The sequence below is a fragment of the Herpailurus yagouaroundi genome, unplaced genomic scaffold, assembly GCF_014898765.1.
Source record: "Herpailurus yagouaroundi ecotype Mexico unplaced genomic scaffold, PumYag 184, whole genome shotgun sequence".
Taxonomy (NCBI): Eukaryota; Metazoa; Chordata; class Mammalia; order Carnivora; family Felidae; genus Herpailurus; species Herpailurus yagouaroundi.
This window is the reverse complement of record NW_024412415.1, coordinates 27263498-27288725: the sequence shown is the minus strand read 5'-3', so window position 1 is coordinate 27288725 and position 25228 is coordinate 27263498. Positions and strand designations below refer to the sequence as shown.

Sequence of the window (25228 nt, the reverse complement as noted above, 5' to 3'; positions counted from 1 at the left end):
AGTTAAGTGTTATTGTGTGTGTGTGTGTGTATACAAAAATACATATATATTTATACACACACACATACATACATATATGCATACACATATATACATATATATACACCATATATGTATATATATATATATGATATACATTATTAGTTTGGGGTATATAACATAGTAATTCAACATTTATTTACATTGCAGAAATAGTCACTACAGTAAGTATAGTTCTCATCTGTCACTTTACAAGGTTAATATAGTATTATTGACTGTATTTTCCATACTGTACATTGTATCTCCATGACTTACTTATATTATAACTACAAGTTTGAATTTATTAATCCCTTACACCCATTTCACATCCCTAATCCCCCTTCCCATCTGGGAACCACCAATCTGCTCTCTGTTTCTATGAGCCTGGTTTTTAGTTTTGTTCTGTTTGGCTTTTTAGAGTCTACATATCAGTAAAATCATGCTGTGTTTGTCTTTCTCTGACTTATATCATTTAGCGTAAGCGTTTTTGTTTTCTTTGGATAGATAAGCAGTAGGGGATAAGCAGTAGCTAATCATATGTTAGCTCTATATATTTTTAGGAACCTCCATACTATTTTCCATAGTGGCTAGTTTATATTCCTACCAGTAGGGCCCAAGGGTTCCCTTTTTTCCACATCCTTGCCAATATTAGTTATTTCTAGTCTTTTCGGTAATAGCCATTCTGAGAGGTGTGAAGTGATACCTCACTGTGATTTTGATTTGCATTTCCCTGATGATTAGTGATGTTGAGCATCTTTTCATGTGCTTGTTGGTCATTTCTGTGTCTTCACTGGAAGAATGTCTATTCATATCCTCTTCCTGTTTTTTAACCAGATTGTTTTTTTGTTACTGGGTTCTATGAGTTCTGTATATATTTTGATATTAACTGCTTATCAGTTATAGGATTTGCAAATATCTTTTTCCATTCAGTAATTTGCTTTTTCATTAAATTTTTAAAAATATTTTATTTATTTTTGAGAGAGAGAGAGAGAGGGAGAGAGAGAGTGTGTGTGACAGAGTACAAGCTGGGCAGGGGCAGAGAGAGAGGGAGACACAAAGGCTGAAGCAGGCTCTAGGCTCTGAGCTGTCAGCACAGAGCCTGACGCAGGGCTCAAACCCACGAACCGTGAGATCATGACCTGAGTCAAAGTTGGATGTTTAACTGACTGAGCCACCCAGATGCCCCACTTTTTCATTTTAATGATTTTTTTTTTCTATGCAGAAGCTTTTTAGTTGATACAGTTCCATTTGTTTATTTTTCCTTCTGTTGTCCTGGCTTTTAGAGTCAGATCTACAGAAATGCCTTTAAGACTGATGTTAAGGAGCTTAATGCCTATGGGTTTTTTTTTAGGAGCCTTATGGTTTTGAATCTCATATTCATCTCATATTCAAGACTTTCATCCATTTTGAGTTCATTTTTGTATATAATGCAAGATAGTGGTTGAGTTTCATTCTTTTACATGTAGCTATCCAGTTTTCCCAGCACCATTTATTGAAGAGGCTGTCCTTTCCCCATTGTATATTCTTGCATCTTTTTTGTAATATTAGTTGATCATATATGCATGGGCTTATTGCTGGTTTATGATTTATGTGTCTGGTTTTACGTCCAATATCGTACTGTTTTGATTACTATAGCTTTGTAGTATAGTTTGAAAGCAGGGATCATGACACCTTTGGCGTTGCTCTTTCTTTTTTTTTTTTTTTTTTTTAAATATATGAAATTTATTGTCAAATTGGTTTCCATACAACACCCAGTGCTCATCCCAAAAGGTGCCCTCCTCAATACCCATCACCCACCCTCCCCTCCCTCCCACCCCCCATCAACCCTCAGTTTGGTCTCAGTTTTTAAGAGTCTCTTATGCTTTGCTCTTTCTTAAGATTGTTATGGCTATTTGGGATCTTTTGTGTTCCCATAGAAATTTTAGAATTATTTGTTCTAGACCTCTGAAAAATGCCATTGGAATTTAGGTAGGGATTGCATTGAATCTGTAGACTGCTTTGAGTAGTAATGTTAATTATTCCAGTTCATGGGCATCAAATACCTTTCTATTTATTTGTGTCTCCTTCAATTTGTTTTATCAGTGGACAAGTATTTTGTTCTTTTTGATGTGATTGTAAATAGGATTGTTTCCTTGATTTGGCTTTCTGATGGTATGTTATTGTAGGGAAACACAACAGATTTTTTTGTACATTAATTTTGTATCCTGAAGCTTTACTGAATTCATGTATTATTTCTAACAATTTTTTGTAGAATCTTTAGAGTTTTCTATATATAGTATCATGTCATCTGCAAATAGTGTGACCGTTTTACTTCTTCCTTTTCAATTTGGATTACTTTTATTTCTTTCTCTTGCCTAAATGCTATGGCTGGGACTTCCAGTATTATGTTGAATAGAAGTGGAGACAGTGAGCATCCTTGTCTTGTGTCTGATTTGGAGAAAAGCTTTTAGCTTTTTACCAATGAGTATGATATTACCTGCAGGTCTGTCCTATATGATCTTTATTATGTTGAAGTATGTTTCCTGTATATCTGGTTTGAGTTTTTATCATAAATGGATGTTGAATTTTGTCAAATGCTTTTTTCTGCATCTGTTGAGATGATTGTGATTTTTATCCATCCTTTTCTTAATGTGATATATGATGTTGATTGATTTGTGGATGTTGAACCATCCTTGCATCCCTGGAATATATTCCACTTAAACATGGTTTATGAGCCTTTAATGTATTGTTGAATTTGGTTTGCTAATATTTTGTTAGGGATTTGTATCTATGTTCATCAGGGATATTGCTTGTAATTTTTTTATTAATTTTTATAGTGTACTTTTCTGGTTTTGGTATTAGGGTAATGCTGCCCTTGTGAAATGAGTTTGGAAGTGTTCCTTCCTTTTTCATTTCCTGGAATAATTCAAGAAAGATAGGTACTAATTCTTCTTTAAATGTTTGGTAGAATTAACCTGTGAAGCCATCTGGCCATGGGCTTTTGGTTTTGGGGGAGTTTTTAAGTTATTGATTCATTTTCATTACTTGTAGTCAGTGTACTCAAATTTTCTATTTCTTTGTGATTCATTCTTCAAAGGTTGTGTATTTCTAGGAATTGTTCCATTTCTTCTAGATTGCCTGATTTGAAGGCCTGTAATTATTTATAGTAGTCTCTTATGAACCTTTGTATTTCTATTGTGTCAGTTATAGCTTCTCTTTCACTGCTAGTTTATTTGGACCCTGTCTTTTTTTCTTGATACGTCTGAATAGAGTTTTATCACTTTTGTTTATCTTTTCAAAAAACAATCTTTTAGTTTCGTTGATCGTTTTTTTTTTAATGTTTATTTATTTTTGAGACAGAGAGAGACACAGCATGAACGGGGGAGAGGCAAAGAGAGGGATACACAGAATCAGAAGCAGGCTCCAGGCTCTGAGCTGTCAGCACAGAGCCTGACGTATGGCTCGAACTTGTCAACTGTGAGATCATGACCTGAGCCAAAGTTGGATGCTCAACCGACTGAGCCACCCAGGCACCCCTCATTGATCTTTTTAATTCATTTTTTAAGTCTCTGTTTCATTTATTTACTCTCTGATTTTTATCATTCCCATTTTCTACTAACTTTGGATTTTGTTTGTTCTTTTTCTCGTTCCTTTAGGTATACAGTTAAGGTGTTTATTTAAGATTTCTCTTGTTTCTTGAGGTAGGCTTGTATTGTTATGAGCTTCCCTTTTAGAATTGATTTTGCTGCATTCTTTAGATTTTGGTATGTTGTATTTCTGTTTTCGCTTGTCTCTGGGTATTTTGTTTTTGTTTCTCCTTTGATTTTTTGATGACCCATTGGTTTTTCAGTAGCATGTTATTTAATCTTCACATTTCTATGGCTTTTCTAGTTTTCTTATAATTATTTCTAGTTTTGTACCATTGTGGTTGGAAAAGATGCTTGATATGATTTCAGTCTCCTTTTTTTTTTAAGTTTATTTATTTATTTTGAGAGAGAGAGAGTGTGAGCAGGGGAGGGGCAGAGAGAGAGTGAGGGAGAAAGAATCCCAAGCAGGGATTCCCATACCATCAACACAGAGCCTGATGCGGGGCTTGAACTCATGAACTTTGAGATCATGACCTGAGCTGAAATCAAGAATCAGACGCCTAATCGGCTGAGCCACCCACGTGCCCCTGATTTCAGTCTTCTTAAATTTTTTGAGAGTTGGTTTTTTTTGACCTAATATGTCATCTATCCTGGAGAATGTTCCATGGTCACTGGAGAAGAATGTGCATTCTTTTGCTTTTGGGTGGAATGTTCTGTATGTATCTGTTAAGTCCATCAGATCTAATGTGTTAAGAGCAGTGTTTCCTTGTTGATTTTTTTGTCTAGGTGATCTATCCATTGATATAAGTCGGGTGTTAAAGTCTCCTACTATTACTGTATTACTGTCAACTTCTTCTTTTAGGTCTGTTAATATTTGCTATCTGTATTTAGGTGCTCTTATGTTGGGTGCATATATATTTATAAACATCCTACCTTGCTTTGTGGATCCTTTTATTATTATATAATTGTCTTTTTTGTCTTTTATTACAGTTTTGTTGTCAATTTTGTATGATATAACTATTCCAGTGTTCTTTTCGTTTCCATTTACATGAAACATCTTTTTCCATCCCTTCACTTTCTTTCTGTGTGTCCTTACTTCAGAAGTGAGTCTCTTCTAGGTCTTGTTTTTTTATCCATTCAGCTACTCTGTCTTTTAAATGGAGAATTTAGTCCATGAATTTAAAGAAATTATTGATAGATAGGTATATACTTTATTGCTTTTTTATTAATTGTTTTCAGGTTGTTTTGTAGTTTCTCTGTTCCTTCATTTCCTTCTCAATTCCTTTGTATTAGATGACTTTCTTTCATGTTATGTCTAGATTCCTTTCTTTTGTGTATTTACTATATGTTTTTGCTTGTGCTTACTGTGAGGTTTACATACCCTATCCTTTGTATGTAAGAGTCTATTTTAAATAGATAACCACTTACTTTGAACGTATCCAAAACTCTACATTCCCCCCCCAAACAGAATTTATGTTTTTGATGTCACCTTTTACATCTTTTTTTATATATCTTTTAAGTAATTATTGTAGTTTCAGTTAATTTTACTACTTTTGTTTTTTGAAATTTTTAGTAGTTTTATAAGTGATTAATCCACTACCTCTACTATATGTTTACCTTTTCCAATGAGATTTTTACTCTCATATGTTTTCTTTTTATTAGTCCCCTTTTTATTCATCTTAAAGAAAGCTTTTTAGTATTCTCATAAAGCTGGTTTAATGGTTATGAACTCCTTTAGTTTTTGCTTGTTTGAAAAACACTTTCTCCTTCTATTTGAATGATAATCTTGCTGGGTAGAGTATTCTGGGTTGGAAAATTTTTTTAGTACTTTGAATATGTCATGCTACTCCCTTCTGGGTAGTAAAGTTTCTTCTGAGAAATCTGCCAATAGCTTTATGAGGTTTCCCTTGAATGTAGCAAGTTGTTTTTGTCTTGCTGCTTTTAAGATTTTCTTTTTAATTTTGACATTTTAATTTTAATAAGGCTTGGTGTAGTGCTCCTTGTGTTCATCCTTTTTGGTAATTTTCATGCCTCCTCGACCTGGATATCTGTTTCCTTCTCGAGGTTAGGGAAGTTTTCAGGCATTATTTCTTCAAAATGTTGTCTGCCACTTTCCTCTCTCTTCTCTTCTAAGACCTCTGTAATTTTAATGTTCTTCTGTTTCTCTTTGTCCCTTAAGATACCTTCATTTAAAAAAAATTTTTAATGTTGTTTTTGCTCTGTCTTGGTAAGTTCTATTGCTTTATTTTTCTGCTCACCAATCTGTTCTCCTTCATCCAGTCTGCTGTAGAACCCCTCCAGTGTATTTTTCATTTCAGTTATCGTATCTTTAGTTCTCTGGCTTCTGTTTGTACTGTCTTATATTTTATATCTCCTTGTTGAAATTCTCACTGTGCTCATCCATTGTTTTCCTGAATTTCAGTGAGTATCTTTATGATCATAACTTTAATTCTTTATCAGGTAGATTGCTTAACTCCATATCATTAAGGTGTTTTTCTCAGGTTTTGTCTTATTCTCTTGTTTGAAAATATTTGTTTCCTCATTTTATTTGATTTTCTGTGTTTGTTTCTATTTGGTGAAACAGGCAGTCTTTTTAGTCTTGAATGGGTAAACCTTGTTTAGGTGATGATTCTTCTTGTTCAACCTTGTCCTAGCTTATGGTTGTCTTCTGAACCTTTGTGGTTGTCTAACACACCTGATTTATTATTGGTATGCCCCCGTTGTTGAGGGTGTGCCAAGATCTGTCAGTGATCCAAGGGGAGGAATATTATTCAGCACCTAGTTTAGGCTGATTAGAAGCCAGACCCTCAGGCAACTGCTTTTAAAGTATGCAAATGTATATAGTCCCATGGGACTGCAATCATAATCCCTGCTCAGGGCTCTAGGAGATCTGAGCACCAGCTGCAGAAATTGGCGTATTGTATTGGTGTGTAAATGAACGTATGAACTCCTTTCTCACAAGTCTTGTTTAGGTGTAATAAGGCCAACGGGGATGTGCAAGGATGGTGTCTCCCTGCTTTTGTACCCTGAAAGCACCTTCTTAGTCTCTAGATATGTGGGAAACTTTAATCCTGTCCCTCAGGCTGATACTCAAGGCTGAGTAAATAAGCCTTTGTCATAGGAAGACTGAGGTTGTGCTTCATTCTGCTGTCTGTACAGTGCCCTGGGGGTGTTGACCTGCCAAGAACTGTCTTTTGCTTGTTATGGTCCTCTGGAGCTCTGGAACACCAACTCTCTTGACTAGCAGGGCCAGTGCATCAAGGGATGTTCTCTTTCTGGATTGTACATGGCTGCTGGCTTTAGGAAGACAGTTGGTGAGTGTAGGAGGCAGAGCAGACTCACTGGCTTCAGAAAGGCAGTGGGAAAATGTCCTGACCGTGTGTGCCCTTGGGCTTCAACAGTGAAATAGGCTAGTGTCTTGTGTGTCTGTGTACCAACTTTAGGCTGGGAGTGGGAAAATGCCAGGATCACTCACTAGTTCCAGCCACGGGTGTGTTGCAACTGCCTGTGCTTGCGATTGTGAGCCAGGGAGTGGGAGAACTCCACCACAGTTCTGCTCTCTGGTCCAGCCAGGATGCAAGGGAGCACTGCAATTGCCAGTGCCCTGCAGCCTCAGCAAGTGCCTTGACTGTTCCCCCGCTCATCCCAGCAAGGCTCTGGGAGAGTGCCATATCCGGACTCCCCTGTCTATGCTAGTAGGCTATGTGGAAAGTGCAACAGTGGTAGCTGCCAGCATGTCAGCCTCCCAGGAGTGTTTCAGATGTCCCTTGCTCCTTCAGCCAGTGTACCCAGATCAGCAAGTGAATTCCCCTCATGTGTAGTCTAGGTGTTTTTCAAACTGCCAGTTTTTTCACTGGATCTTCGGGCAAGCCCTTTAAGAGGGGAATCTCAGTTTCCTACAGCACTTTGGGGCCTCTAGAGGTCAGCACTGTTGGTTTTCCAAGCCAGACCTTCTGGGGGCTCCTCTCTCTAGTGCAGTTCCCAGGGGCAGAGGTGGCCCATGGTGAGTACCAACTCATCACTCCTCCACGAGAAGCATCTCTGGTGAGATCCCTCCCTGTTGTGTGACACCACACTGGGGGTAGATTTTTTTTGTGAGATGTGTCTCTGTCTTTCCAGCTCATTTCAGTATGGTCCTTTTATCTTTTGTTTTGAAGAGCAGTTTACCAGGTTTTAGGTCTTTCTCAGAGGGAAATAATCCATATGTAGCTTAGATTTGGTGTGTACATACATGGGAGGTGAGTTCAGGATCTTCCTATGTCACCATCTTGGTCTCCCTCTTCATTACTTAGTTTTTAAATTTGCTATATGTTGCAGGGAGTATGACTGGAGTCGCAAAAGATGAGTCTGCAAAGTGCAGTTAAGTGAAGGTCCTCATACTCCGGTGGGAATGAGGCCCTGACTCCAGAATGAAGCTTCTTTTTATTAGGATAATTGCTAAAGACTAGGTGCATAAAGTCAGCTCAGCAAGGGTGTTAATCAATCTAATGGTTTAGCTTTTCAAGGTTAATTTTGAGTTAATTGGTTTCTATAACACTAGGAAGGGTCAGGTATTAAGGAGCATCCAGCCTTAGACAATGTTAATGGCTCTAGGCGTTCCTTACCAGCCACAGCTGTGTTCAGCTGTGTAAACATGTCCTAAGGCCTTGCACCTTCTCCAGCCCTTCCCTTTTGAAGCCTTTTCCTTTGATGCTTCTCGCCTGCATCTCCCACAGCTGTATACGTACACATTAGCAAAGATCTGTGTGTAAGTTATTTATTAGCATAGTATATCTCATTCTATATGTTATATACACATACTTTTAATTTCAGGGGTATCTGAGTACCCTTATAGCATTGAGAGAAATGATTATTTTTTGTATCGAAGATAGCCTTTTTATTTCATTGGAGTTGTTAATTTTAAAAAAGTACAATTTTTGTTTTTTCTGAATTTGTCATTTTTTAAAATTATTTTTTAATTTTTTTTTTTTTACATTTATTTATTTTTGAGAGACAGAGAGAGGCAGAGCACAAGTGGGGGTGAGGCAGAGGGAGAATGAGACACTGAATCTGAAGCAGGCTCCAGGCTCCGAGCTGTCAGCACAGAGCCCGATGAAGGGCTCGAACTCACAAACTGTGAGATCATGACCTGAGCTGAAGTCGGATGACTGAGCCGCCCAGGCATCCCTGAGTTTGTCATTTTTTTAAATGATCTGATTTCTTTAATCATTATTATTTTTCACTAAAGATTATATAAGTTAAGTAGTGTAACTAATCCTGACTGATAAATCACATTTTTTCCTTCAAACATTTTATTACCATTGAAAATAAAAGTATTTAAATGAAATAAGTAGTGGAATAATTGAATGGGTAGTGAAGATCTAATTTTCAGTCACTGTGAAGGTTATTCTGTCCTTCATGTTTTATAAATAGTAATTTATTTCTATATTAAAATTGTCTTATTTTAAAATGAAGTACCTTTATCTTTTCTTTTAATGATATTTCACAGGTTAATCTAAATCAAGAAGATCTTAACCTTTTATTTAGAATACTAGCAGAAAATCTTGGTGAGGCTACTGAAGACTTAAATAAAATGAAGCCAAGAGAACAAAAGACAGGTAAGAGACTGACAGAAGGTGGCATAATACACGTATCTCCTTATTTTACACTTTAGCACGGGAGTCAAACCATAAAAATGACATAAATATATATGTACACATTGTGATTTGTATTACCATGAAAAGAAAGAAGATATTTATTTGTTGAATACATATTGAATAAGACCATAGTTAGAGATGATGGACTGTCATTTAGTTATCCCAATAGTCAGTTACCAATTCAGAACTTTTTCTAAGTTGTGTAAGTTAGGAGGAAGCCATAAAAAGTATTTCTTTTTTAAAAATTTTTTTAACATTTATTTGTTTTTTAGAGACGGAGAGAGACAGAGCATGGGCTAGGGATGAGCAGAGAAAGGGAGACATAGAATATGAAGCAGCTCTGGGCTCTGAGCTGTTAGCACAGTGCCAGACGCAGGGCTCAAACCCACAAACCGGAGATCATGACCCTAGTCAAAGTCCGATATTTAACTAACTGAGCCATCCACGCACCCCATAAAAAGCACTGCAAATCTGGTGGATTCCTGGAATAATTTTTGAATTTGCATGTATACAAAAAAAATTCAAAGTTTGCAGTAGGCTATGGTAGCATACTTAATCTTATTTTCTTAAGTTTATTTCTTTATTTTGAGAGAGAGAGAGAGTGAAGGAGGGGCTGAGAGAGAGAATCCTAAGCAGGCTCTGTGCTCTGTCAGCACAGAGCCTGATGCAGGGCTCAATCCCTGAACTATGAGATTATTATCTGAGCTGAAATCAAAAGTCAGATGCTCAACTGACTGAGCCAGCCAGGGGTCCCCGATTTTTAAGTGAGGTTTTGTAGTAAAATATCTTTAAGAATTGAAACATTTGGTAAATAACTCAGCAAAGAAAATGCTGACAAATTGTACTACGGTAAAAATTTAGAGAATTTAAATTATTAGTTGCAATGGCCCTTTGACTTACTTAAAGGCAAAGTAACTACTGGACTTAATTTTTACATTTTTTTAAATGTTTATTTATATTTGAGGAGAGACAGAGCAAGAGCAGGGGAGGGGTAGAGAGAGATGGAGTTGAATCTGAAGCAGGCTCCAGACTGTGAGCTGTCAGCACAGAGCGCAGTGCAGGTTTCCAACCCACGAGCTCTGAGATCATGACCTGACCAAAGTTGGATGCTTAACTGACTGAGCTACCTAGGTGCCCCAGACTTAATTTTTTTAAAAATGTTTATTTTTGAGAGAGAGAGAGAGAGAGAGAGAGAGAGAGAGAGCGCATGAGCAGGGGAGGAGCAGAGACAGAGGAGACACAGAATCCAAAGCAGGCTCCAGGCTCTGAGTTGTTAGCACAGAGCCTGACATGGGGCTTGAACTCACAAACCATGAGATTATGACCTGAGCTGAAGTCGGATGCTTAAGTGACTGAGCCACCCAGTGCCCCTGGATTTAATTTTTAAAACTGTTATATATGTGTATTACACACACAGACATATATAATTATTTTTTCCATCGAATGGTACTATCCTAGAAGTGTGTGTGTGTGTTTATGCATTTTGCTTTTTTCTTTTAAGTAACAGTTTATCTTGGTGTTTATATCTTTAAATATAATATGTATAGATATGTCTCATTCTTTCTAATGGCCACCTGGTATTAAATTCTCTTGACGTATTATAATTTATTTAGCAAGTCCATACTGATGGACATTTCAGATTGTTTTCAGTGTTCCACTCTTCCCACATTGCATTGAATGTCCTTGTCCATACACTTTTACAAGTGTATGTGTATCTGTTAGGGGAAATACCAGGGCTACTGGATTAAAGGATATTTAATTTTTATTTACTTAATATATATTAAGTTAATGAATTTAACATTTTTGACATCTTGCCAATTGCTCCCCTTAGAACTTGTACTAATTTTGCACTCCTGCCAGTTTGTTTTTCTGTGCCTTTTCTAACACAGCATATTATTAGATTTTAAAGTTTTTGACAAATTGCTAAGTAAAAAATGGTATCTCATTATATTTTTTTCATTTAAAAAACTTTTTTATTATATGTTAATCTGTATTACAGAGCACAAATAGTAAAGAATGCAGGTCTTAAGTGTACAGTTCAGTGAATTTTTATATATAGCTATACCGTATAGCTGTCAATCACCATGGTTAACATATAGAACATTTCTGGCCTCCCCTTGAAGGCCTTCCTATGTTCCTTCCCACTCAGTACACCCACTGTGCCCTCAGATCAACCTAGAATTGACTGTCATCCTAATTTGTAATACCACAGGTAGATTAATTTTGCCTTTTCTTGTATTTCACATAAATGGAATCATAGAATTTACTCTTTGGTTTTTGGCTTGTCTCAGTCATCATTTTGTTCGTGAGATTCCTGCATGTTGTTGTGTGTGGCAGTAGTTTGTTCTTTTTAAATCTGTGCAGTATTCATCATATGGATTTATTAATATTGATTTTATCCATTCTACCTTTGATGGAGAACATTTAGGTTGTTTCCATTCTTTGATGGTCTTGAATAGAGTCGCTGTGAATGTTGTTATACATTTCTTTTGTCATACTTATGTCCTGTTTTCTTTTGGTTGTATAGCTAGGCTTCACATGATAGGCTCATTTGTTAGGCTTACGATTAGCTTCAGTAACACGCTGAACACGATTTTCCAAGTGGTTGTACCAGTTTACCAACAATGTATGAGAGTTTTAGTTGTTTCACATTCTCACTGGTCCTTTGTATTGTCAGTATTTTTAAATTTCGCCGTCCTGGCTGATACACAGTGTTATTTTTATGGATCTTACTTGTTCCCTGATTACTACTGAAATTAAAACCTTTTCATATGCATACTGGCCATTTGGATATCCTTTTTTATGACATGACTATTCAAGTCTATTGAGCATTATTTTTATTGAGATGTTTGTGTTTTTTTCTTAGTGATATATTGGAGTTCTTTGTTCATTCTGGATATGAGTCTTTTATTGGTTATATGTATTATATTTATGTGTTGATATATCTAGATAGATAGATAGATAGATAGATAGATATACACACACCCTATCTGTGATTTGCTTTTCATTCTTTTAATGGGTCTTTTATTAACAGAATTAGTTAATTGTAGTGAATTCCAGTATACTATTTTTAAAAATGACGAGTGCTTTTTCTATTTAAAAAATCTTTGCCTATTTCAGGAGTTATTTTGTAAAAGCAAATCATTTGCTAGAATTATTCCCCTGGATCACACTCTGTTTGGAACAGTGCTGGAGTAAGGTGATAGTTAAGAAACCTCACCCTATGTGTTTCTCAAAGATAATAATTGACAGCAATCGTTTTCCATATGCTTTTCTGGTATGGTTTACAGAATTCTTATGTGTTGTGTTCATGATCATAGATAATGTTAACTGAAGTAATATTAAGAACTAATACAATGATATTGAGGGTTAGTTGAGAGTAAAGACTTTCAGGGGACTGATGAGTTTGGACTCTACCATTTGCCGTCAGTGTGATGTTGGGGAAGTTTTATGTATTACAGTTTAGAAAGCAGTTTTCTTGCATGTCAGAGTATATGAATTTCAGCACAACAACATCAGATCATATAGCTTTGCTTTTGCTTTTTTGTATGGCATAAGAGGTTCTAATCATCCCTCACACTTTTTTCCTTTTCTAGCCTTAACTTTTGTTACCCTCTCCATGATTTAATCATATCATATTCTGTTCTGTTTCCCTAACCTCTCATGGTGTACTCTCTATGAGTTTCTACAATCTCTTGTCTTATACTTGGTTGTGCTCTCTGTGTGAGGAGGTCCTTAAGCTCTACCTGAATGATAACTCACTTATTAAACCTTTCTTGGCCTTCCCATAACAATGTCTTAGTCTCTGTTTTCTGCACTTTTTTTCTAGTCTATTAACATTTGTTTACTCACTGTGACTAGGCTTAGCCTGCTTATTTTGTTTGTTTGCATTTTAAATGTATATGTCTCTTCTCCTAAACTGTAAGGTTTTTGAGAGCAAGAGCTATGTATTACTGACTTGTGGGTTTTCATTGCTTGCACAGGTCCAGAGTTCTCATACATGTCCTCAATGAGCATTTGTGGGAAAAAAAAATGTGTGAATAGAAGTGAAAAAATTTCTTTTAAACATCTTTAGGTGAAATTAAAGGGCCACTTGAAATCTATACATCAAAACAAGATGTACATGCTTCCCAAGGTATTTTAATAGCTGGAGCTGAAGAAATGAGATCTGTAGACATCATTAATATGCTGCTGAATTTTGAAATCAAAGAGGTAACTGATTTTCATCTGTTTTTATTTTAAAAAATTTTTAAATATTTATTTATTTGGGGGAGACAGAGAGACAGAGTGCAAGCAGGGGAGGGGCAGAGAGAGAGAGAGAGGGAGACACAGAATGTGAAGGAGGCTCCAGGCTCCAAACTGTCAGCGTAGAGCCTGTTGTGGGGCTCAAACCCATGAAGCGTGTGACCTGGGCCGAAGTCGGACACCTGACCGACTGAGCCGCCCAGGTGCCCCTCATCTGTTTTTGTAAAGTGAATAAATAATAGATATTTGGAATTCCCTCTACTAAAACAAACTTGTAAATTACTGATAAGGATAAAAAAATTTTATGTAGGCTATTTATCATTTGTACGTCGCATTCATAATTTGTAGCAAATTTGAGAGTATATAAAAGATGAGTTATATTTGGGGTATATAATGTTTCATAGAGAAAATGGTAGCATGTCCTATAACATGCTTTTCAAATGATTTTAGGACATTAGGAATGTAGCTCACTTTGGATTTCATATGAGAAAGTCAGGAAAGGGAAGTAGTGACAGACAGATCCTTTGCAAATTTAAGAAACCCTTAATAGAATAAAACATAGTATGTCTACGTTTTTTAAGTGTTGTATTACCACTGTCTGCTTCATCTGCAGATTCTTGAGGAGAGATGAAACGGATTTTCCTCTTCTGTATTCACACATTCAACAAATAGTCATTTCATGTGCTAAGTGCTGAGGATAGAGTTAGAAGACATAGACTCTAATGAAAAAAACAAACAAAAAACAACTAAAAGTTTTCTAAGTGCTCCCATTAAAAATGTGCAGGAGGAGCTTGTGGCTGTGGATAATAAGGAGGGGGCATCTAAGTAGTCTGGAGTATCAGGGAAGATTTTTGGAGAAAGTGACATTTGAGATGAGCTTTTAAGGAAGATTAGAGTCTTTCTCTTACCCTGGGGCAGGGGGACTTGCAAGAAGTTCCTCCCAAATCCCTTCATCATTAATAGTAGAGGCTATGTTCTTCTCGCTTAAATACAATAAACTTAAAAAAATTAGTTCTGTATTTTTATCTGAAATGTATGCTTTGAAACTAATTTCTTATTAAAGCTTTACTGTTTTCTGGTTAATGTTAGCGTTATTAAAGATATAGAAGCTTTAATAATTGAGACATGGATAGATGAATCATTTTTTTTGCAAATGGGCCTCATTAACAATGTGGATAGAAAACCCATACACCGTCTTTAATATCATTTGTAGTAAATGTTAGTGTAGTTCCATCACTTTAGGACATGGAGAGTGGACGAGGCAATTTGCATTCCCCTAGGCCAATACTTGACAGTGTCTTAAGACATTTTTGATTATCACTATCGGTGGAAAGGGAGCTACTGACAACCAATGAGAGAGGCCAGTGTTACCGCTAAACATCCTACAGTGCACAGGTCTGCTCCCTCACTACTAAGAATTATCCAGCCCAAAATGTCAGTGGTGTCAAGCTTGAGAAATCTTGCATTAGCATTAGTGTAACAATTGACCATTTTTCTTATAGACTTTCAGATGAAAGGCCATCCATCAGACTAGATAGAACTCCTGGGAATTAGGCAGAACTACTTTTTTTGTTTTTGTTGTTGTTAATTTTACCTTGATAATCACTAGAATAGAGTGGCAGTGCTTCAGAAGTCTGAACAAGTAAATGTACCTTCAAAGTCAATCACATGAGGCAATTTCTAGGCACAAATGGAAGTACTCGTATTTACGTCATGTGAATTTTTTCATTATGCCACTCTGCATGGTTATGAAATTGTTGACTTATCTTCATTATATATGAGTGAGCTTGTTAATGGTGATACTGGGGCCTTTTCTAGGTTGTGATTACTCTGATGAAAAAAGCAGAAAAGAAAGGAAGACCTTTACATGAACTAAATGTCCTGCAGCTTGGAATGGAAGCTAAAGTTAGAACCTATGACCTGACTGCTAAAGCTTATCTAAAAAAAATTAGTATGCGATGCTTTGAGTTCACTGGTAAGTGTGAAGTATAGTCTGTGTAAATTATTCATGTTACAGGCAGTGGCCTCTACCTCTGTGTGAGTGGTAAGCACATTTATTAATGTCATCATGATTATTTAGATTAAATTTATTACATGGATAAAAAAGAATTTGATATTTAAAAATTTATTTTTTGTGTAGTTTTTTAACCAGTAAGTAAGAATGTATCTAAATACATTTATATGTATATGTGTGTGTATATATATTTAGAATGAAGTTGAATTATATCTAAAAAGAAAAATGAAGTGTATCTTCTATGTCTATACATAACATTTTAATACTTGTAAAAGCAACATTTCTTTACAACTCTGCTGTGAGAACTGATGTATTAGGAAATCAGAGCCCAGTTATAATACCCATGTGTAAAAGCCCAGGGACCCTTTATGAAAAGTGAGTTAATTTACTAGAAAATAATCTTTGTTTGCTTTTTATTTTTTTTTTAAATTACATCACTGTTTTTTGTTTTCAATGACTTTAACCTATACTTTTGAAAAAACAAATTAAACAATACAGAAATATTATAGAGGAAAAATTTAACATCACTTTCTAGTTTCACTTCTTACCCCCATGTAAATACTAAGTTGTTGTTCAGTGAGTTTCCTCAGCCTTTCAGATCCACTTTTTAAATTGCATCAAGCCAACTTTGAAAGTTGCTAAAGGTGTTTAAAGTTTATAGGCACTCTATGGGGTAACTTTAAATACAGCAAACATATTGAGAATAGTTTATGTATTTTATAGCTTTGTTCTTCAATTTAGTCTGATTTGATCAAATGAATATACCAGTACTACCAAATGTTACAAAAGCTGTAATTGGCTGCTACTGTTTTGTTTTGTTTCTAACTTTTTTTAATGGTGTTTCTTTGTCTTTTTTGTTTCAAAGCCACTTTTATTGAGGTATGATCAGTATACAGTAAAACCCTTTTTAGTATATGATTCCATGAATTTTGACAAACTTACATATGTGTAACTGGGTACTCTGTTTTAAAATACATTTGAAATGTTTGAAAGACTGACTGGAGCTGCCCTTGGTTTTTTTTCTGTTAGACTCTGCAGGAGAGCCACTTCATGTTATTAACTCTTCTAATGTAACTGAGGAACCTCTGCTAAAAATGTCACTGACCAAGGTACCTGGCTTCCTTCTAGGATTCTTAAATATTTAAATACATGAAATTATGAAGTTCTCCCATATTTAATATTTCAGTTTTCTCCCTTAAATTTTTTCATTCTAAAGCTCATTGATTATAGTGAATTATGCAAAAACACCTGACAGTCCTGGTGATATCAATAACCTTTTGAGTTAACCTTATGTTGTTGAGTAAGTGAGTGTATACAAAGTTCTGTGGTTATCCAAAGCAAAGTTTGTTACAATCTAGATATGCTAGCATTTCCCCTACCTTTAGCATTTGGCTCTAAGTAGGAAAAGGAATTTGAGTTTTTGCTTCTCTAGAATTTGAGAAATGTTTATGTGGTCAAGTTTTTTGGCACATGCCTCTTTGCCATTAAGAAATATGTTTATAGTGTTTTCATAGCATACTTTGAAAAGTGAAGAATATATATATATGTATATACATATGTATGTATATATGTGTATGTATGTACAATGTGTGTGTGTGTGTGTGTGTATATATATTTCAATGTTTGAATTATTAGTATTTTCGGCCCAGTGGTTTAATCTTCCACCTTTTCTAGGCAGACAGTGATGGACCAGAATTTAAAACCATTCATGAAAATACCAAACAGAGACTGAAGGTAAATATTTTGTAATTCACTATAAGGCTTTTTATATTAATGATTAAATCTAGCTTTATAGCTGTCTTCATTTGTGAGATGGTGAGGTCTAAAATTAAAACAAGGGTGACGATAATAATAGATCTAATCTTGTAGATGAAAGAAATGGATAAAGAGTTGAAATAGTATTTTTACAAAAGTTGATTTAATTTCCTAAAATATTATTTTCCAGATATGAATTAATGATTACTTGTTGAGTACAAAAATAGTATGCTTTTTCCCGATTTTTCTTTCAAGTTTTTATTTAAATTATGGTCATTCAACATACAGTGTAATATTAGTTTTAGTTACAGAGTTTAGTGATTCATCACTTACATACAACACCCAGTGCTCATCACAACTGACTTCTTTAATCCCCATCATCCATTTAACCCATTCCCCAGTCACCTCCCTTCTGGTAACCATCAGTGTGTTCTCTATATTTAATAATCTCTTTCTTGGTTTTCCTTTTTTTTTCCTTCCCATATGTTCATCTGTTTTGTTTCTTAAATTCTACATCTGAGTGAAATCATATGGTATTTGTCTTTCTCTTACTGACTTATTTCACTTAACATAGTACTGTCTAGCTCCATCTGTGTCATGGCAAAGGTAAGATTTCATTCTTTTTTATGGCTGAGTTAATATTCCATTGTATATATATATATATATACACCACATCTTCTTTATCCATTTATCAGTGGATGGACATTTGGGCTCTTTCCATAAGTTGGCTATTGTTGATAATGCTGTTGTAAACATCGGGATGCATGTATCCCTTTGAATCAGTATTTTTGTATCCTTTGGGTAAATACCTAGTAGTGCAATTGCTGTATCGTAGGGTAGTTCTATTTTTAATTTTTTGAAGAAGCTCCATACTCCCTTCCAGTGTGTCTGCACCAGTTTGCATTCCCACCAACAGTGTAAGAGGGTTCCCCGTTCTTCACATCCTTGCCAACAAATAATACACTTTTTTTTTTTTTATAAAAAAATTTTTTAATGTTTATTTTTGAGAGAGAAAGACAGAGTGTGAATGGGGGAGGGGGCAGAGAGAGAGACACACACACACACACAGAATCCAAAGCAGGCTCCAGACCCCAAGCTGCTGGCACAGAACTACCAGCACAGGCCTGACACAGGGCTCTAACCCACGGACTGTGAGATCATGACTTAAGCTGAAGTCAGACACTTCACTGATTGAGCCACCCGGGCGCCCCAATAATATACTTAAAGGAATTTTGTTCATGGTTATTTGGCCTAGTGTTGATGAAAGCATTAAACATTTGAATTATATATTGGCTTTATGATTAGAATAAAATTAACGACTAAGCTAAAGCGTGGCTCAGTGCAAACACTGCCTACAGTCCATTTGCGCTTATATAGTCTGTCTTGGACCCATCTGAAATGTGATTTAATTAAGGCCTGTATCTTTACTTTAAACCCACCAATTGAGGTCAGAATTACAGTTGGGCACGAGAGGGGGCAAAGTATTAGTTTATTGTCTGGTTAAGATTAACAGTATAATAGCGAGTTTTTTCTTAAAAAAAAAAAAGGATCTTAATTGAACTATTCTAAAATCAGCTCTTCTGCAACCTGTACTTATTTGTATATGTTGAAGCTTAACATAAAAATGTCACCACATCTGAAATTTGCCTCTCTAATTGTTCATTATCTTAGGTTTCATTTTCATCCTTAGACTTAGTACTTCATTTGGAAGCTTTACTGTCCTTCATGGATTTTTTATCATCTGCTGTTCCATCCTCTGGACCTTCCTCTACTGAGAAGGAATCTGAGCTGAAACCACTTGTGGGGGAGTCCAGAAGTATCGTTGTCAAAGCTGGTATTAACTTTTGAGCATGGTCTGATTCTTTCTGTCTCAACTTTTAATAATCATGTGATAACTTATATTTTCAAGCTAAGACTAATATTTAGCAACTTAATGTGATGGCTGCTCTGACGGATTAGGATAGTTTCAAAAGAAAACGCAAATTTTATCCTTGCAGTAGTATAGAATAATTTAGTAAGGGATTTAAAATAAATGTTTAGTATTAATCATATATTTATATTTGATTTCACCATCTTTTACATAAAATAAAGTTGTATGTACTTTGTATTGATGTTTCTGTAGCCTTCAGTGCAAGTGAGAACAGAAGAAATTAAAATGTGATGCAATCATGCAAAGTACAAAGGCCCATTTCAATCAGTCACATAAACCTACCTGACGCTGAACAATTTTAAATGATTCGCAGGACACAAAAGGAGGAAGAATGTTATAGAAGAGACAGACTCACTTTGGTTTCTAACAAAAACCAAAGTTTATGAGTTTAAATGACATACATATATGGACACATGTTGCTCAAGCATATGGCTTGTGCTATAAGTTAAATATGAAATATCCAGAGTAAACATGTGCCTGTTTTTAAGCCAAGTATCATTTTAATGATTTTTGCTTTCATATTACATGATGTGAGTATCTGATATCTGGTAATTTAATTTTCAGACCATTACCTGTTTGAGTAATATATCTGTATTACTGACATCTTTAAAGTGTTAAAGTCTTAGTAATATTGGACCTAATATAAGGATCAGATTTTTTTTAATCAGGGATCAGAGCAATACTTTTGCTATAAACTAGAGTTGAAGTTTGTCTTTAATATACTTGTCATATTAATGTCCGTGGAAATACTTATTTATATAAATGCATACATATACACACACAGTTGAATAAATGAAAAAGCAGTGTTTAATTTCAATAAACTACAAAAGTTATTAGCCCAAAAGAACAGTCTTCCAGTATGTTTTATAGTTGATTTTTATGGTTCGAATATAGTTTTTGTGGTTTGATTTACATCTTAAGGGACAAAAATTCCTGTTATCACTTTGGTGATTAAAGACTGATGTCTGTACTTTTACAGTATTATAGGAAAAGGTCTATTTTCCTCAGGCAAAACACATCTCTAGAAAAACATCTCCTAAATTTATCAGTGAAGACATAAACCAAAGTAGATGAAGGGAACCCATTTGTTTATGATTCTTATACACATGCACACACATACATTATATATTTTATTTTTTAAACTTTAACCTTTTATATTTATGTCTCATAGATTTTATTTCAGGATTTTTCATGGAGAAATAGGATACAATCTAGAGAAATTGGTTCTATAGTTAAGAACACGGATTGTGTTATAGTTAATATGTATTTTATTAACTATTCTTAATTTCAGCATTTTTATGAAATGTTCTTTGATCTAATATATGATGTAAAAACAAGTTCAAAATAAAAATTTGGGAGCAATAGAATTCTAGAATTCTAATATGGAGGACTATCTTTTTTCTAAGAGGAAAAATTATGGGAAAATTTCCCTCTAGCAAATTGTACTTCTGAGGTGCTTTAAAGGTTGCCTTTATTCTTAAGTTGGGAGGGAACATGCTACTTTTTGTCTGATTGGCATTTGAAAATTGAGTCAAATCTATGTTAATTATATGTAATCTTAATGGAGGCCTTTTTGATTCTTCATAGTTCATAATGTACTTTTTATGAGTTTTACATTATTTTATCTGTTATATCATCTGTGCACTTGGCTAATCACAAGGTTTGTATTACTTTTCAGCATCCAGCAATACTTCTCAAGATGATGTGTTTGATTTAAAGGTCATAGCTGAATTAAATGCATTTAATGTCTTTATCTGTGATCAGAAGTGTAACATTGCAGATATTAGAGTACGTGGTAAGTACGTGATATTCCTTGGTGTAGGTATTTCTGTTTCTTCAGAAATAGAAACAGCACCATCACATCAGGAAGAGTAAGCTTGTGCATGGTAGATTTCTCATGAGTCATAGTTTTGTTTACTTATAGTGAAGATTTTTGCAACCTTTTTAGAGATGTGCTTTGAAATGTTGGATGTGAATTTGTTATGCTTCATAGCTGACATGAAGCATTTCTTGTGTATTTTTAAAATTTTAGAATAAATCGAAGGCTTAATTGCTTATGTTGTTTGTTTTTTCAGAATAATATAATGTTAATTTAAACTGAGAAATTAATATCAGAACACCTCACTGAGAAAATGTTATTGTCTTTATTTCCCTTGTCCTTTGTGCATATATAGCATCAAAATAGAAGTATCTAAAAGAAATTTTGTAGGCTTTATCCATTATCAGCTTGATAAAAGGATAGATTGGTATTATACCATGGGTTCTTAGACCAGTCTGCCAACATTCAAATTTTGGCTCTAACACTTATTGGCTGACCTTGAGAAAATTAACCTTTCTGTAACTTAGTTCTCTCTTCTGTAAAATGGAGATAGTTATAATAGTTATTCATGGGATTGTTGTGATAGTTATAATAATTATTTGTAGGATTATATACGTACATAGTTAGAAAAGTGGTACATAGTAAACACTAGAGAAAAGATTAAAAAATAAGTACTATTCAACAAATATTACCAAGTATCTATTTCATGGGTAGCATGGTAATAGTTTGAGCTTATTACTGGGTCTTATCTGCAGACTTTCTATTTTACTGAGGAGCTGTTTAGGAAATCATCATGCCGTTAGAAATTATCAGAATAACAAAATTTTTTGGAGAGAAATCTTAGATTATGTTTTAGATAGATTTTATGACAGTGAATATTTATTCATCAAATTATATTCATATATACTTAGTTATCAGAGCATTAGTATTCATAATAAATGCTTGTGAGGTAGCTATTGAAGAAATACTGTGTGTCTTCCTAAATGACCACTTGTGATCTTGCAAATGCACAGGATATTTGTTTGGAGACCTGTGATTATTTCTCTTTGAAATTTTTTTTTTTTTGTCTTTAAAATTTCCACAACTTTTATGTATGGGATACCTATAGCACTTAAAGATACTGTAATCTTTATTAGGCATCTCATACATAGAAATTGATACCTTTGATATGTCTAATAGTAATTTTAGTCGTTCTGTATCTTGGTAGTATATCTTTTAACTTAATTAAATGCCACTTGAACTGGTTCACTAGGATTGGGTGAAAAGTTTGTAAATGTTACATTTCCCATAGGAATGGATGCCTCTATTTCTGTGAAGCCAAAGCAGACCGATATGTTTGCCAGACTTAAGGATATAATAGTTACGAATGTTGATTTGCTGTCTATTCACAAAAAGGTAATTAAAAAACAGGTTTCAGGAAAAGGAGGCTGTGCAAGATGTCAGGGTGGGAAGATACTGAACTCCCCTTGTCCCATGGCAATACCAATTCTATAGCTACAAATGGGATAATTTCCTCTGAAACAGTTTTGAAAACTAGATGAGCAGCACCTTCACAGCAGAAGATAAAATGGCCACATCGAGATGGGGGCGGTGGGGAGAGGCAGAGATGTGCTCTTGCTGCCATAGCTTACAGGAACCCACAGCCTACACAGGGGACATCCCGTAGACGCCTGGCTCTGGTGGCCAGGTGGGATTGGGCTTCTGGGCCCCATAGGTCATGTCCTATTCAAGGCCACTCCTCCAGTGGCCTTGAAGGGAGGTAGCTCTTTCACATAATACAAAGAAACACAGAGAATGAGGCAAGATGAGAAGGCAGAGGAAAATGTCCAAATGAAGACAAAGACAAAACCTAAAAAAAAACCCTTAATGAATTGGACATAAGTAATTTTCCTGATAATAAGTTCAAAGTAATAGTCATAAAGATGCTCACCAAACTCAGGAGAAGAATGGATCATTAGAATGACAACTTCAACAAAGAGATATAAAATATACAAAAGTACCAAATGGAAGTCATACAGCCTAAGAATATAATAAGTTAGTTAAAATATACACCAGAGGGGCTCAGCAACATACTGGATGAAGCAGAACAGATCAGTAAGCTAAAAGACAAAGCAATGGAATTTACCCACACAGAGCAGCATAACAAGAGAATTAAAAAAAAAAAAAAAGATAACATAAGAGACCTATGAGAAACATGCAGTGGAATAATACCCATAATCTAGGAATCCCCAAAGGAGAAGAGACAGAGAAAGGGACAGAAAACTTATTTGAAGGAATAATGGCTGAAAACTTCCCTAGACTGGGAAAAGAAATATCACAGAAAGTTCTAAATAAGGTGAACCCAAAGAGGACAACACCAAGACACCAATTTTAACTAAATTGTCAAGAATTAAAGAGAATCTTAAGAACTATAGGAGAAAAAGAACTTCTTAATGTACAAGGAAAACCACATGAGGCAGTCAGCAGATTTTCGGCAGAAACTTTGCCAAGCCAGAAGGGAGTGTCATGACATAGTCAAAGAACAGAAAGGAAAAAACTTTTAACCAGGAAGGCTCTACCAAGCAAGGTTATCATTCAGAATAGACAGAGAGATAAAGAATTTCTCAGACCAACAAAAGCTCAAGAAGCTAAAGAAGTTTGTAACCATTATCTGGGCTTCTAACAATGTTAAACCGACTTTTTAAGCTGAAAAGAAATGGCACTAATTAATAACAAGAAAGCATATGAAAATAAAAATCTTACTGGAAGAGGTAAATCTATAGTAAAGAGTGGATTAACCACTTATTAAAGCTAGAATGAAAGTTAATAGACAAAGGTAGTAAAAATAACTATGGTTACAGTAATTTGTTTATGGATTCAAAGGATAAAAGGGGGTAAAATGTGACATGAAAAATATAAAATGTGGGGAGACAGTAAAAATGTGGAGTTTGGGAGTGTATTCTAATTTTAGTTGTTGTCAACTAAAACAGACTGTTATCTGCATAGGATGTTTTATGTGAACCTCATGGTAACCACAAAGTAAAACTTACAGTAAATACACAAAAGACACAAAAGAAAATAAGAAAGGAATGTAAATATAATACTAAAGAATGTCCTCAAACCATGAAAAAAACTGTTACAGCTAATAGGTGAATTCAGTAAAGTTGCAAGATACAAAATTAACATACAAAAATCTGTTGCATTTCTATATAGTAATAATGAACTATCAGAAAGAATTTAGGAAAACAATCCCATTTACAATTGCATCATAAAGAATAAAATATCTAGGAGAAAAAAAAAACACCTTGAAATATATTTAACCAAGTAGGTGAAAGACCTGTACACTGTAAACTATAAAACATTGTTGAAAGAAATTGAAGAAGACACAGGTGAATGGAAACATATTTTACGCTCATGGATTGAAGTAATTTATATTGTTAAATTGTCCACAGTGCTCAAAGCATTCTATAGATTCAGTGCAATTCCTGTCAAAATTCCACTGGCATCTTTCATGGACTAGAACAATTCTCAACTTGTATCAAAACACAAAAGAACAGCCAAACAAGAACAGCCAAAACAATCTTTTTTTTCTTTAAATTTTTTAAATGTTTGTTTATTTTTCAGAGAGAGAGAGAGTATGAACGGGGAAGGGGCAGAGAGAGGGAGACACAGAACTGAAAGGGGGGCTCCAGGCTCCGTGCTGTCAGCACAGGGCCTGATGCAGGGCTTGAAATCACACTGCGAGATCATGACCTGAACTGAAGTTGGAGGCCCAACCAACTGAACCACCCAGGCACCCCCAAAACAGTCTTGAGAAAGAACAAAACCAGAGGTGTCATGCTCCCTGATTTCAAACTATTCTAAAAGACTATATTAATCAAAACAGTATGGTATTGGCCTCAAAACAGGCACATAGATAAATGGAACAGACTAGAAAGCCCAGAAATAAACCCATGTACATAAAGTGAATTTTCAACAAAGGAGGTAAGAATATACAATGGGGAAAGGACAGTGTCTTCAGTAAGTGATGTTGGACCACTATAGTGCAAAAAATGTAATTGTCAATAAAACTTGACAATTATATATAAAAGCACAAAAGTGGGGGTGCCTGGGTAGCTCAGTCAGTTAGTTAAGCCTTGACTCTTGGTATCAGCTTAGATCATGATCTCACAGTCATGAGATTGAGCCTTGTGTTGGTCTCTGTGCAGGGCATGGAGCCTTTCTCTCTCTCTCTCTCTCTCTCTCTCTCTCTCTCTCTCTCTCTCT

General features: G+C 35.1%; 1 protein-coding gene across 6 annotated transcripts in view; it reads left to right on the top strand.

Moving 5' to 3' along the window:
* VPS13C (vacuolar protein sorting 13 homolog C) overlaps positions 1-25228 on the top strand; it is a 194646-nt gene that overhangs the window by 91793 nt on the left and 77625 nt on the right. For all 6 annotated transcript variants that reach the window (XR_005795851.1, XR_005795850.1, XM_040492864.1 and 3 more), the window contains 8 exons: positions 9073-9181; positions 13296-13432; positions 15284-15440; positions 16509-16588; positions 17154-17213; positions 18906-19068; positions 20843-20959; positions 22275-22378. Coding sequence is in view for 4 of the 6 variants with exons in the window: in XM_040492864.1 (XP_040348798.1) it covers positions 9073-9181; positions 13296-13432; positions 15284-15440; positions 16509-16588; positions 17154-17213; positions 18906-19068; positions 20843-20959; positions 22275-22378 (927 nt within the window). In the remaining 2 variants the exon portion in view is untranslated. The remainder of the gene's footprint in view (positions 1-9072; positions 9182-13295; positions 13433-15283; positions 15441-16508; positions 16589-17153; positions 17214-18905; positions 19069-20842; positions 20960-22274; positions 22379-25228) is intronic.